Genomic DNA, 14,631 nt, shown 5'->3' with positions numbered 1-14,631 from the left:
AAGCTTCTAGCCCATCAATAAGATGTTTGATGAGTGCAACCTGAGTCTGCCTTTGCAGGATGGAAGGGGGAGATACAGAAATAAACTGAGCCAAGCATTGCAAATTTAAAAAGCACTCAGGTGTTCCTTAGTACTGTATGAAGTCAGTCGCAGGACATACTTCATCTAAGGTCAATAGGGAAAGCAATAAATGATGGCTGCTTTGGCATTTAATAAAGGTCATACAGATGAGGCTCTTATTAGTCAGTAATAAATGGGCATTTAGGCAGCGATGGGCTGCATTCTTTCTTCTAATCATTGTTTCCTCTCTCTGTTCCCAGGGTAGCTCCAATAAGTACGTCAGTCAGAGGTTTTGTACTTGGGCTTGGATATTTCTCTCCCATCTTTTAGATGAGTGCATTGGCTTCAGGCATGGAGATTTTCCTTCCAGCCAGCCATGCCAAGACAGGACGTGTGCCAGCCCACTTTCCCTATGGGTTTTGGAGACACCACAATGATGAAGGAAATTTGGAGCGTTCATGAGAGGGGAAATTCAGTGCTCAATGCCTCAAAACCTTGCCTGTAAAATGGGAATATCACTTCTGGCTTCCCACCCTTTGCTCTTGTATGTTTAGGTTGCAGCTGTTTAGTGGCAGGGCAGGGATGGTCTCTTTGTCACAGGGGTGGGCAATTATTTCAGGTGGAGGGACACTTACCCAGTTTTGTCAGGCTGTCGAGGGCTGCATGGATAGCCCTGCCCCTTGACAGGTGCCCTGCTCCTGGTCACCATCTTGGGACCAATGTCCCAGGGCCAGCACCGGTGGGGCCTAAAGCAGGGCACAGGCTGGCAGGGGTCTGTGGAGCCGGGCTGGGCTGCACCAGCAGGGAGATGGGGGAGCTGGCTCGGCTTCATAGAGCCCCTGCCATCTGGGACACCACGCTTCTGCCACCTTGCTCTGGGCCCCGCCGGCACTGGCCCCAGGACACCGGTGCGGGCCCCGTGCTCCCACTGGCTCCTGCACCTGCTCACTCCCAGTGCCCCCCCCAGCCCTGCGGTACAGGCAAGAGGCAGCACACAGCCCCGACCCCCTGCTCGCTGGCAGGGAAGAAGCTGGTGCTGAGCACAGGGAAAAGCAGCCCCTCGCCTGCCCCAGGGCCGGCGCTCCCTGCTGCAGCCTCTCGCAGCCCACGCGGGGCTGCCCGCAGGCAGTGGCAAACACTGCCCGGCAAGGCAAGCGGGGTGGCCACAGCTGCTGTCGCCATGCACAGCCCTGACAGGCGAGCCCGGAGCCAGTGCAGGGCCGAGTTACAAGCCGGTGCTGAGCACCGGGGGGGGGAGCGGCCCCTGGTTCCTATAATTTTTGACAGGAACCAAGGGCAGATAAATATTCATTTTCTAAATTTTTTAGGGGCCCCATGGGCCAGATAGAATGGCCTCGCGGCCAGATCCAGCCCGCGGGCCGTATTTTGCCCACCCCTGCTCTCTCAGCAGTCATGAACAGTGCACCGCGTGAGCTCTGTTTCTAACCTCGTCAGCTAGCATCCTTGGGTTTTTCCTTGGAATTGGGGAGTATTGTTCTAATTCTCATAGGAATATAAGTGCTGTTCTCTTTTGGTTAACTTTGACGGCTTATGTGGTTCTTAAACCAGGCAGGACTGAGTGTCTCTGAGTATATTTGTATGATCTTTCTTACCTTAATTGCCTTTCTATTTTTATCTCGTGCTTGCTAATGGTTTTCTCTTTCCCTCAACATAGAGTGGCTTTGCCTTGGGGAGAACACATAGTTTAGGATAAAGTCTAAGAAGTGCCCCCCTGAAGGGGAAAATAAGGTCGTTCGGTCACATCATTTTGCCCTGAGATATTGCTGTTGACACACACAAGCGCTGGATTTGCAGCTAACGCTGTTCACGTGTGCTTGCCTTCTGATTGAGACTCACGTGGGAAACTTCTTTAATGGGAGTATAAAAATTACCAGCACAATGTGCCGTGCTGCCATTTATGGACAAATATTTCCCAGGTTCTTTGGCTTAACTAGGTCAAAAGACCTTCACTAAAAGAGAACTTTTAATTTGCTTGATCCATTGGTCTTCAGGATAGGTCATGCTCAAATGATAAATCTTAGCCAGGCTGGTTTCATGAGATAAAATAAAACTGCTAAGCCTTTTACCTCGAGGTCACTGGCTCACATCTAGTCTGGGTCGTTTGTAACAACGGGACTGATCCCAGAGCACAATAAGAGTGTTTTCATTGATTTCTCTGGGCTTCAGGCACGGTGGCCTGGCCTTTGGGAAATGAATTTTGAAATGGTCCCAGCCCGTTCCTAGTAGAGAGGTGACAGTCTCTCCAAATTCATTTGTGCCAAGGATCAAATGGGTGATGGAGATGGAAACTCCCACTCAGGGTCTGTAAGGCAGTGTGGGGGAAGCATTAACCATGGGGGGCAGGTATTAGAAACTTGGTTTTTTTTCATCCCCGATTAAAAATCCCAAATGCAGAATAATTCTCTGTGCCAATGCCTCTAAAGCCATGCCATGCAAAACCAGCAATTTAACTGGGTTAGTTGTGGGGGGCAGGTAGGTGTTGGACTGCTGGCATGGCTTTAGAGGCATCTGCTATTCAAGCTGGAATGCTGTTATTCAGGCACACGGAGGAGAGCCTCCAGGCCACGCCAGACCATCAAGAAGACTCAAGTCTTCCATCAACCTGCCCCAGGCCATGAATGTGACCCCCCCCGCTCCCCCCCCAAATTACTATTGAGGGAAAGACCCTGGAGTTAGTCAAGCACTTTCCTTGCCTCCATAGCCACCTCTCTCAGAAAGCAAACATTAATGAGGAGATTTGGTGCACAAGTGCCTCCTTTGGCAAATTGCTGCAGCTTGTCTTTATTCATCCTGATCTCCAGAAAGACACCAAGATCCATGTCTAAAATGCAGTCATCATCCCATTCTCTATGGGTGTGAAATGTGGGTGACTTCAAGAGTCTGGAGAGGTATCACCGATGATGCCTCTGGAAAATCCTCCACATCAAATGGGATGATCACCGCACAAATGCCACCATCCTTGTTGAAGCCAATGTTACCAGCATTGAGTCAGCGATCCTCAAGCACCAACTTCTCTGGACTGGACATTGTGTGCGACTCTCAACTCCCATAACAAGTGCTGTACTCCCAGCTTAGTGACAGCCTGAGATCTTGTGGTCAGAGGAAATGCTACAAGGACACATGGAAGGCATACCTCAAAAAAATGGATGCTAACTTAAAGAGCTGAGAGAAGCTGGCTGCTGACTGACTCCAATGGCCCTGAAACTTCAACCAGGCAGCAGCCCGTTTCAAGGTAAAGCATCTTTCCCTCAAAGCAGAGAAGAGAGAAAGGAGGAAGGAAAAGGAGACAAACCCTGGCCTACAGCCTACTTTCCTCTGCAGAAAGACCTGCAACTTCTGCAGATGAGTCTGTGGCTCAGGGATTGGAGTCTTAAATCACTTCAAGACCCATCAATGAGCCATGGTAGAGATCATCCTCAAATTGAGAGATTGCTAACGATGATGTTATTCGAGCAATGGTCTCTTGGTGAGGACTCCCAGATGCAGACAGAATAATGGGGCAGAGAGTTGTTTTCATACATTCACGGTCAACAGGCTTCTCAATAACTTCCCACCTCTGTTTATAGTTGCTCCTATTGCAATAGCACCCCAAAGATGGACGATATCCATGATGCACGCAAAGGCTATGTGTGTCTCTCTCTACTGAATGTTCTTCTCATCTTTATAGCTATGTTACTTCCGTGGTGCTCGTAAGAACCTAACTTTGACCGTGCTGTGCATTGGATCAGACTGTACAAGCCCTGTGGTCTGTTAGCCGTTCTCTGAGCGCACCTTTGCAGACCCCCACGCTGGGTTTGAGCACAGCCAAGGCCAGCAGATCCTCAAAGCAAAGACTGGAGGTCTGATCTCAGCCACACAGTATATCATAGTGTGTTCCTGGCTAAACCCTGGACTGCACACACACACACACAAGGCCAGTGGCCTCTGGTTTCTACCATCCATGTTGAGATCTGTGCTGCACTTGGGTTTGATCAGAAGATTGCCCTTTCTTTCATGCATCCTGGAATATCACTGGCTTTTTTGTAAGCATTTCCCAGATGCAAAGAACATTTATGATGAAGATGTCATGGGCAACCCGTTTCTTTCCTTCCTGGTTTTCACAGCAGCTAAGGTGAATTCTCAAATCTTGGATATCGTTGTTTCCTAACTGAATTACTTACTACAACAGAGAGTGGAGGTTTTTATCTAATTTCTGAATGGAAAAGCAATGACCACATGGTGAGAGAGGTTTCTAAACCTTGTTCTCCCCTAACGACTGTCTCTCTGTCTCTCTCTCCGCTCTTTTTTCTTTCTGTTCCCTGCAACCGCCACCCTCAGTAACAGGAGACACTTCTTCCTTTGAGAGCCCATTTGTTTTCAGGCTATTCTTGCTTCTTTTGTGTCAGTGGTACCATTTGCCTGAAAACCCTGCTACATCACAGGTACCAGTGACGTAGGCGTTACCTGCCTTTCCGTTCCCGAATGGCAGACACCTATGTTATTCTGACAGCACCCACAAATGGGAACATCCGACTGCGCCTGAGGATCCTTCTAATTCTCAAGTCTCTTTTTTTTTCTTATTTTTTTTAATTGCAAGAAGGTGTGCCCCCGGGGCCTGGAAACGACAGCAGTTCAGCTGCAGAGTCAGGGTGGGGAAATGAATGGAAGAGCGGTGAACTTGTGATTACAATTTGTCAGTGTATTCGTAACACCACTCCAGTGAACAGCTGAGGCAAAGTATACACCAACACACTGCAGACATCAATGTAATGCATTTCTTTTTGGGGTGAGGGGTCGTTATGAGCTCTTTCTCCGCCCCGCCAGCACCTCCCCAGTCCAGCAGCCACGGGAGAAAAGCATGCTGCAGTTCGTTTGCTCCGCAGGAGTTCAGAGAAAAATCAACGATTCAAGGAAACTGAGCAAAAAGCAAAGAAAGTTTCAAGGACGCTGCGGTAAGAGATAGGGGGATAACCTGGTCCCCGTACTGAACCTTGGCCTGGTCTCTAAGACACTGGCCCTGCCAAAACATGTATTGTTATTATGCTCACACTGGATCTTTGTGTTTGCCTGTTTGTGATAAAATGAACGTGTGCAAATCGTTTGAGCAGCACAGGACAGCCCGTAATTCCCCACACACCTGTCCTTACAGGTCACTTGCAACGAAGAAAACATTTTCAGGTGGGAAAAGATGCTCGCTACAGACTGGAGAACAAGTTGAAAGACCCTGATCCCAGCCTTTGCCTCCCAGGGCGAAGCCAGTTACTAGGTTTCTGGAGACTTGTGTTCCTTTCCCAGCTCTGGCACATGCTGCTTACATGACCTTTGGCAAGTCACTTAATCTCTCTGTAGCTCGGTTTCTGGACAGTGAGACTGTTCACCCTTCCTTACATCACAGGAGCATTGTAAGGCTACATGATTTATTGTGAGGTGCTGAGATGCCATGGTAGAGGGGCCACGTCAGGGCATAGACAGGCAGATTAGCATGGAGATGCAGAAGATCTCTTGGGCTCAGAAGCATCTGGTTTCACCGTGCACCTCCGGGGTCAACCAGATATAAAAATGGAATCTCATAAAATAGAACAAAATCTGTGGTTCAAAGCTGGGGCTGAGCATATTAAAATGTAACATGTTTAAAAGTCAGCTCGCTTCAGCGGTGGAAAAAAAATCCATTTCCCTGAAACAAATGCTTACTATTAATGAAAAGCTATGATCCGTGGTGCCTACAAAGCAATAAATAGCATCTCCGGTCGATGGGAGGCTGTAACAAATTTGAGAGATGAAATTGCTTTTTATACGACTGTCGCATTTGTTTTTGTTTTGGGGCTTTTTGCATCCATAAAAGAAACGACAACCCGAATTGATTTCTCGTTTCCATTTGCAGCCAGTTGGGGCATTTAGGTCCTTTTTCTTTTCTTCTTTTTTTTTTCGCCTGAGCATTTGCACAAATAGCAGGACAGTGGCTCCATTTGCCTGTGAATCGTGGCTTCTGGAAATGATTTGATCCCACTTGCAAGCTGTTCTGGTTGATGTGGAAAAGTTTAACAAGCTAAATGCAGAACATTGCACCCCTGAGCCTGCTACTGGCTTTTGAAATACTTGTACTGGGGGTTTTTAAAACTGACTGCTGGAAAACCATTTCCAAAAACAACTTTCAGTCATCAGAGGGCTTTTGTGAAAGTCTGGTAGGGAAAGCAAGGTGATGGGAGTCATAGGGAACTGTGCTCTAAGTATGTCTCTGACCCAGACTTTTAGTACAATCCTTAGACAGGCAACTAGGCCCCGTATTGACTCGTTTTTTTTCCAGTCTGTAAGAATAAATTAGAAATACTTGCCTCCTCACTCAGATGCCACGAAACCTAATTATTGGGTCAAAATCTGAAACTCTGCTTATGTGAAAGAGTTAACACAGCTGAGAATTTCTCATTGATTCTCTTTGAGATCTGTCTCTCCACTTCAGCCATGCCTGTCCCTGGGGTATCTGGGTAGCAGAGATGCTGTGGAAGTGCCATTACTTGAATAATACTAAATTACGCCAGCATCACTGAAAATTCACTCTTGTGGCCTGTGTTTATTTTGCAGCAACATCGTCAAGCTCCAGCCCTGCGATGTAGCATCCCGTCCCCCAGTCTAATGAGAAGGGGCCAGAGGACTGCCATGGGCTCAGTCAGCTCTTCTGGGTTACTTTTTATAGGAGATATCAGGGTTGGAAGAATGGCTTGAAAGGAAAGAGTCCAACCCGGTTGGGTGCTGGCTGGGGGTGAGATCAAGGTCTTCCCTTCAGCTCTTCCTCAAAGAGGAACCTGGCTGGGGTCAAGGACTGACTGGAAATCTCTAAAGGGACCTGGGACCATGCTTGTAGATGCTGCTTCTTGGATGGATGTCAAGAGGTCGGTCCCCTGCTTGACATCCACAGCAAAAAAAAATTGCAAACCAAAACCCTTCTTCACGCCTAACCAGGGACTCGGTAACAGTCCGTTGCAAACCCAGCACCAGGCAGCTTGTGACTGTTTTCTTCTCGGCTCTATATAAACACGCGAGGAAACGCTGTCCTTGTCTTGAAGAGCTCAAAATCCACTTGAAAGACATTCGCTCTCAGCCAGAATTAATCAAAGGTGCATAGATTTATTTATTATTTTAAGGACAGCTCTGATTGCCCAGAAGGCAGTGCTGGCCCTGACGTCCTGGCATTCCCATGCAGAAAGGAGGGTCTGGTGTCTGAACTAGAAAGCTATCTCTTGCTGAGCAAAGCACTCCAGAGATGCTTTATGAAGCTCCTAGCTCTAGCTTCCAATCACAATTGAAATGACTGCCACCAGAATTATCCACAGGGAAAGTATCTGCATTAGGACATTTGCATAAATCACTGGCATGTGGCTTCGTTACCCTTCCCTTCCTTCCTCCGTGACTCAGCCCCCTGGTGCAGTCACTTTTGATTGTAAAAAGGTGTCAGCTCATCCTGCATTGTTTCTCTCCTTTCACGGCTGCCAAACAGCAGCTCCTGTTTTAGCAGCCGCATGACGCAGTCTGCTTTAAATTAAATTTAAAGCATGGTCTATTTATACCGGCAAGAAGAAGGCTACAAATATGCTGTCTGTCATGGGGAGGGTTTCTGATTTTGGGGGCAGGCATTGCATAAGTAACTGAATCATTTTGGGAGCCTGTGAAATGGGTGCCTTGCTTATCAGAGACTTTGCATCTCTTTGCCTAGGGGAAACCCATGTCACTCTCAGCAGGTCTCACTTGGTGCGGGTGGATCAGCCTGAGAAAAGACATTGCCTGCAAAGTCACCTTTCCCTGCTCGCTGCTGCTAATCAAACTAAGCAGTTCTCAAATGCATTTAAACAGATGGGACTGTAATACATATGCAGGGTGGGTTATATACAGCCCTGGTGTTACCGGATAAGACATCACTGCAGTGAAGGGAAGGACATTCAGGTGAGTTTGGCCCTGTATGTTCTGTCGATTTTGGTACATCTGTTTCCACCTCCCGCCTCCGCACACTTCTACCTCGAGATCATTGAACCGGGGGGCTGATGCCAATGCGATATGTGGGCCTGATCCAACGCCTGTTAATTACTTGGCCGAGAAAAGCAGAAGCTGAGAAAGGACGTGAATTTTCTTTACAAATGCCAGGGAGGGAAAAGAGCTGTTTAAGTTTAAGTTATCATGTCGACACTTAGTTTTAAAGGAAAACTAGGTGTTGATATGCTATGAATGAATTTAGTCTGGCAGCGAGGAGGGAGCTTGTTAGAGGAGTGAAGTTCTGGAACAGGTGAAACGTAAGAAGTGGGAGCAAAGAGGCAGACTAATGTTAGAACGGGGCTCGGTAAGTGTATGGGTAAGATTATGTGGTGTGGTTACCTGCAATAGCTGGGACAGGACTCACGAGCTCCTCAGGAGTGTGCAAGGCTGGAAGGGATCCCCTAGGAGAAATTCCAGTTGGTTTCAGAGGAGGATGAATCAGGCCCTGTGCCTTTAGCAGTGTTCCTGGCAACTCAAATGGCTTTCTAAAGTATGGACACATGATTGAGCAAGGTAAGCTCGCGTGTGAGCTCTCAGTGTATTGGCTACTCCGTGGCACCTGCATGCGTGGCTGTTCATTGCCTGTTCATACATGTGAAGTTGCTCACCCCAGTTTTGCTGAAGAGTGTGCACATGGGCATTAAAGCCTCTGAAACTCTGCGTTGCTACAGGGTGAGCTGAGGTGTGGAGTTATTTCTGAGCCCGTGTGCTTAGATTAGTGGTTCTCAACCTTTTTAGATTCTGGGTTGACCTTGTGAATGACGTCGGCCTATTTAACAGTGCTAACATTACATGACACTCCACAGCTCCCCTAAAAGGGTCTCACAGCACCCCAGGGTACCACTACACCCTGGCTGAGAATCACTGGCTTAGGTTGGAAGGGTTTGGGACAGCGATCTTGTCCTCTCTGGTTTCTCTACAACAAAACAATGCATTTATGCTAGTTCAGAGCTCATCCTGTGTTTGGATTTGCAAACAGAAAACAGAGCGCTAGACCAGATGCATATAATGACAGAATAATCTGTTAACGTGTGAGAGAGAGAGAGAATATACAACTTACTAAAAAAGACCCTTCTGTGTAACAGTTTCGGCAGCTCTGGATAATGACAAGCCAGGAGAACAGACAAGGCCGCAGTGGTTAACGCTGCAGAACCAGGACAAACGCACTGTACTTGCGGGAAGGGTAGCCAGCAGACTTATCTGAAGCAGCTCTCTTATAAAGGAAGGTAAAGTTTCACAGGACTCTCTGGTAAAATATGTGGCTCAATCCTGAGATCCCTGGACTCCATCTTGAAGCACTTTGCAAAAGATGGACCTTGGAGGTAACATGTCAACAAAGCCAGGCCTAATCCAGAGCCCAGTGAAGTCTTTAAGAAGGGTCCTGCTGACTTCAGTAGACATCAGAACACAATCTTAGCGAGGAGCTGGGATTGAGTTGGTTGCTTTACAGGCTTCATTGGCCAGGTGTGCTTGCCTCTATGAAGCGTGAGGTAGGTATTTGTCAGGGCACGTGTGCATGGGAGCTTCTCTTCTCTCCAGGGGAGCATGTCATTTGAGAGGCCTGGAGCTTGCATTTTGGAATGGCTTCCAAAGTCTAAATAAAGTCTGGGGACAGGCCAGGATTTTTTTCAGTACATTGGGCTGTACCAGAGCAAGAAAACTGGGGAAGTGGAAGAATCCGTGTGTACAGAGCTCTAGGAAAAAAGGAATTTCTCTAGTTCGGTATTTTCCCCTCCCTACAACATAATAGAATCTGACCTAATATATTGAGCCTCTGCAGGCCGTCCATTCCTGCCTTCACTGCGGATGAGTCTTTCATGATCTAACCTGATGGAAAGACCAGTGCATGAATAGGTGTCCCAAGAGCTTCCCAAAAACTGTAGAGCTTGGAAGGTCTGGTTAAGCCAACTCCATTCAGTGTTTGCTGCTCCATCCCAGTTGATTCCCCAGCTGACGGCATGCACGTTGTACTTGGCTCCTGTAAAGAACCTGGGTCTTTTTCGGCGCCAGCATGAATGTGTGTCTCCCTGCTCAGCATTCTTCTCTTTCGTCCTTGTAGGTAGCAAGATGGGAACACAGAACCAGAGCGCTCAGCAGGGTCTTTGGCTCTCCCTACACTGCGTGCTACTGCCTGGGGGTGATCATCCTGCTGCTTAACTTTGTACGGAGCCATTGGTAAGGACCTCACTCTTGTGTTACCTGTGGGAGATCAACTGCTTGTGACTGTGGAAACTGGGGCTGTCTCTCTCATGCCAACAGTCTTTCAAACCAGTGATGCAGGTCAGGCCACATCAGCCAAATTTGGGAGACAGTCCCATCCCATTTTGGCTGCAACTGAAGCAAAGGATGAGATGTGGAGGGGGAAGCCAGAGGAGGAAGCAAAACTCTTTCCATTTGCAAGGCAGGAGCGGTGGGGAGTGTGCAGGGAAAGCAGGAGTGCTGCAAGGTGATCTCTTTTAATGGCATCCAGCTTTTCCTGTTTTGCCTTCCTGTTCTCCACAAAAAGCAGCTGATCCAGTTGGGAGGGTGCTAGCCTGGCTTTGTGAAATGTGGGTTAAATTTCATGCCCTGTTGCAGACCCCTGTGTCCCTTTGGGCACGTTATTGAAGCGCCTAAATCCCTTTGAGAATCTGGGCCGAGCTCCCTTTGAAACTAAAACTAAAGTGTTTTGTTTTTTTTCAAGGTCAGCAGCCACCACTGCGACCATCTGGGCTGATCTCAGAGACGCTGCTCTCCAGTGCTCTCCTCTGACATCAGTAGAAGTCAGGCACCTAAGTACCTGGGAGGATCTGGGTCCTGGCATCTCTCTGCTTCTGTTCCCCTTCAAAAATGGGGTGAATGGCCCTGTCCTACCTCACAGAGGTGTTGTGAGGATAAACACACTAAAGATTGCACTCTGGGACGCTGATACTGGGGCTCTATCTCACTGCTTCTAAGACATTGCATAATCTGTAATCACACAACGTTTTAATGTTGAGATATTATAGTAAATTGGGCCCATAAAAGAGACACTTAACTGTATAAACAGCATGTCATGAGACACCTAATTGAAAACAACCAACTTGTATTAAGAAAATAAAAGTCGCTTCATACTGGGTGAGCTGTTAATTTGAGAGGAGAGGGCATGATCAGGCCATTGGCAGCGGGGAGGTTTTCACTTTTGGTTGCTGGTTTGAATCCAGGCTGAGTCATTAGTGACTTAAAGCTATTTATATGCGGTTGTGGGAAGTGGTGTTGGAAGCAGGACTGTCCGTCCGTTGGCTAAAACAGCAGATGGGGCATCAGGAGGATCTGGTTCTCTTCCCAGCTCTGCTTCTTGTGCTGTCTGACAATTGAAAAGTATATTGCTTCTCTGTATATCTATTTGTGTAAAAGAGAAGGAGGAAAAGCCCTCTGCAAGGCAGGAACTTGTCTTTGGTGTTTGAAAAGCATCTGGTATGGGTGTGTTTGTGTGTCTACATCCTAAGCAATAACATCATCCTCAAGTGTGGAAGAAGGGCATGAGGCATCAGGGTCAGAGGTGCCCTCAAACCTAGCTGGCCACATTGGACTAGCACACCAGTTTTCTGTAGCCAGTACTCGCAAGAGAATGACGTGGCTACCACTGCAGCCAGCCACCTCAGACTGGATGGTGGGATACCCATATACAGCTGGGCTGATTGAAGCTGACCATCAGCACAAGTCTTGAGAGAGGCCCTGAACCTAGGATTCTTCTGTTCTAGTCACTGTATTTCCTGTTCCAGTCTCACCAGCTGCAGAGTGGGTCAGTGGTCTATCAAAATGGACAGCGGCCCATATGGCAATGATCTCTGATAAAATGGACACCGAGGCTGGGGCTTCAAAAGGGCCTATGACTGCTCAGTGTCCAAAGCTGCCTTTGAAAATGTCCTGTGCGCTCTCTCTTGTAGGTATTTCTATAGCCCCCATCCCCATCATGCCTGTATGTCTCTCAGTCTTTAATGCAGTTACTTCTCCAGTGCTCTTACAAGGGAGGGCATTGCTATTAAAGCCATTTCATAGACAGGGAGCTGAGGCACAGTGGGATGCAGTGAACTACCTAGCATCACACACTGACACAACAGGGACCTGACCCCAAATGTCCTGCATCCTGGACTGGTGCACTAACCACTGGACCATCCTTTCTCTTTGGCAACATCAGCTGGAAAGTCAAAGAATAGCCTGGAGACTTGGATACCTACTCAACCACGGAGATAATCCCTAAACTTAGAGCCAAGGTCTATATGGCAGTGTCTTGTTCCTGTTCCCTGGCCAGCGGATGTGCATTTCTAGAGATTGCCGATATGTCATCTTTCACCAGCAGGTCTTCATTTGGGTTTGGTTTTACTTTAGTTTTGAATTCTCCATTGGAAGGAGGTAGTAAAAGCAGAATTACTTTGTCTCCTGTTCTGAGACTTAGTGATCAATGTCAGCAGCCATTAAGTGTCTAATTTCCTGACTCTGTCTCTCTCTCTATGATTTTCCTCGATTGATTGCACACTGAGATGACTGGAGGGTCGTCTTCAGAATTTTTGGCCTAGTACAGAGCATGTATTACAGCACTTGTGGGCATTTTTTCCCCCTGAGGGAGCCGAGGAAACGAAACTCAGCATGCGTTTCAAATGTTACAGCATTTCCTGCATAGAAGAGCAGGGATTATGTGTGCACTTGGCAGGCAAGCTGCTTAAACTTATCTAAGATCTGCCTAGGTAATGCCTATGTTAGCAAATAATATAGCACTGGTGATGTACTGTACATTATGGAAATAACGTCCTTAAGTGTTCTCAGCGGCCAGCGTAACAGTGTTGTCCTGCAGAAAGCTTCCTCAGTGTCAACAATTTGGCTATGATCTGATAACCGTGGCTTACTCTCTCTGCAGCACTGTAATTAAAGATGGGCCTGAACTGTTGTCCCAGATACAGTTATGTCAGGGTCAGAGCTAATGTATTGTCAGAACTCCAGATAATTTCCATGGCATAAAACTCTCAGGTTAGAATTTGTAAATGCATCTCATCAGATTTTACTTCTTAGAAGTGACACCGACAGTTACCCCCGCCCTGTGTTTGTCGTGACCATTGCACAGTACTGGAAGTCCTGGAGGAGGGCTCAGGATTTGTTTAGTCCGTAATTTAATTTTTGGCCATGCAGAATGGCTTGTGTGATCTGCTTGTGACTCATGGATGGGTGTGTATTTGGATTTCACAGCTCAGCTAACTGCCAGTGGGTGTGGTTTTTGGGGTACACAAAAACCCATCCAGGTGAAATAGTCTGTGTTTTCGGAGTCTCTGCCAGCCTCTAAACCTGTAACCATGGCAGAGAAGAGTGAAGCAATGCACCCTAGGTCACACAGCAGATCAGTGGCAGAGCCAAAATTATCACCCTGTTTTCAAGGGCCACCAACCAAGTGCATGCTCAGTGGCTTGCGCTGGAACTCAGAAAGCCCAATCCTCTTTGCTTCTCAAGCTGGCCAAGTTCTGCGTGTGGCTTTGTTTGTTGCCTCTGTATTTAGTTGTGCTGAAACAGGTTCAAGTGGTCCTTGGCTGTTTCAAGAGGTACTCTGAGTACCACATCCATAAGCATGAGCGGGAAGAGCCATGACTTCAGAATGGTAGCAGAGGTTGCAAATGGACTTTGAGAGCCATCAGTTCCTCCAAATGCACCTGCGAAAGGGGAGGCCATCGTCACGCTGCAGGTTTGGCATGGTTACAGCGAGGCCCCTGTTGTAAATGCCGACCTTTGTTTGTTTGCCCAAGCTCCGATAAGTCGGGAGGGCCCACAGTATGTGCTCCCATCCCCTACACATTTGTAGATCCTCGTTCTAAAGCACGGAGCGTGGACGGCTAAAGAACAACGAACACGTAAGGTGAAAACGTAAGCACTGCCCAGTTGCTTAATGCAGACACGGAAATTTCGGCATCTGATTAGGTCTGGAAAGCACCCTGGAAACTCTATCTCACAATCCTACTTGCTTTTCTTCCGTGTTCGAGTTGCATCTGATTCTGGATTAAATCAAGTTTTCACTTCCCAGCCCCGCAGAACCAATTGAAGTGACCAAGAGCAAGCTGTGCCTTACGAATGCAACAAAGTGGGGGGAGGCTGGTTCCTAATCTGGAATTTTAATAGTCTTGGAGATGCAGGCGGTGAGGGATTATGAGCAAAAAGACCATCTCTTGAGATCTTCCTCCACCTCCTCCTCCCCTCCATCCCCAGATGCACCCACTTGAGACTGCAGTGCTGGCTGCAGCTTTCCTCTATGGTTTGAGGCTGCGTCGTGCACAAGAATGACGTGAGCACATCACAGAATGTAAATATTTCTACTTAGTGTGTTTTTGATCATCACTGCTTTTATCAGAAGACTCCAAAGCCACAGGGAGGGGCCAAGGAGAGATTTTGAGAATTAATTTTCAGCACGGAGGGGGGAAAGGACTAGGGGTTCAAATCTGTACAGCTTGCTAGCTTGTCCTCCACTCTTGGGAATGTTTTTGTTGCCTTGAACTTGTCCTCCCAGCCTGTGCCACAACAGCTCTGTCTGACTTCAACTTTGTTCCGCGT

General features: G+C 47.7%; 1 protein-coding gene across 3 annotated transcripts in view; it reads left to right on the top strand.

Annotated features, from left to right (window-relative positions):
• The window catches only part of PEMT (phosphatidylethanolamine N-methyltransferase), an 85,962-nt gene that overhangs the window by 33,835 nt on the left and 37,496 nt on the right, over positions 1-14,631 (top strand). For all 3 annotated transcript variants that reach the window (XM_059716795.1, XM_059716794.1, XM_006272736.4), the window contains exon 3: positions 10,142-10,257. In XM_059716795.1, the coding sequence (XP_059572778.1) occupies positions 10,142-10,257 (116 nt within the window). The remainder of the gene's footprint in view (positions 1-10,141; positions 10,258-14,631) is intronic.

The sequence above is a fragment of the Alligator mississippiensis genome, chromosome 13, assembly GCF_030867095.1.
Source record: "Alligator mississippiensis isolate rAllMis1 chromosome 13, rAllMis1, whole genome shotgun sequence".
NCBI classification, from domain to species: domain Eukaryota; kingdom Metazoa; phylum Chordata; order Crocodylia; family Alligatoridae; genus Alligator; species Alligator mississippiensis.
Note: the sequence above shows the minus strand (reverse complement) of the source record. Positions and strands in the feature narration are given on the sequence as shown.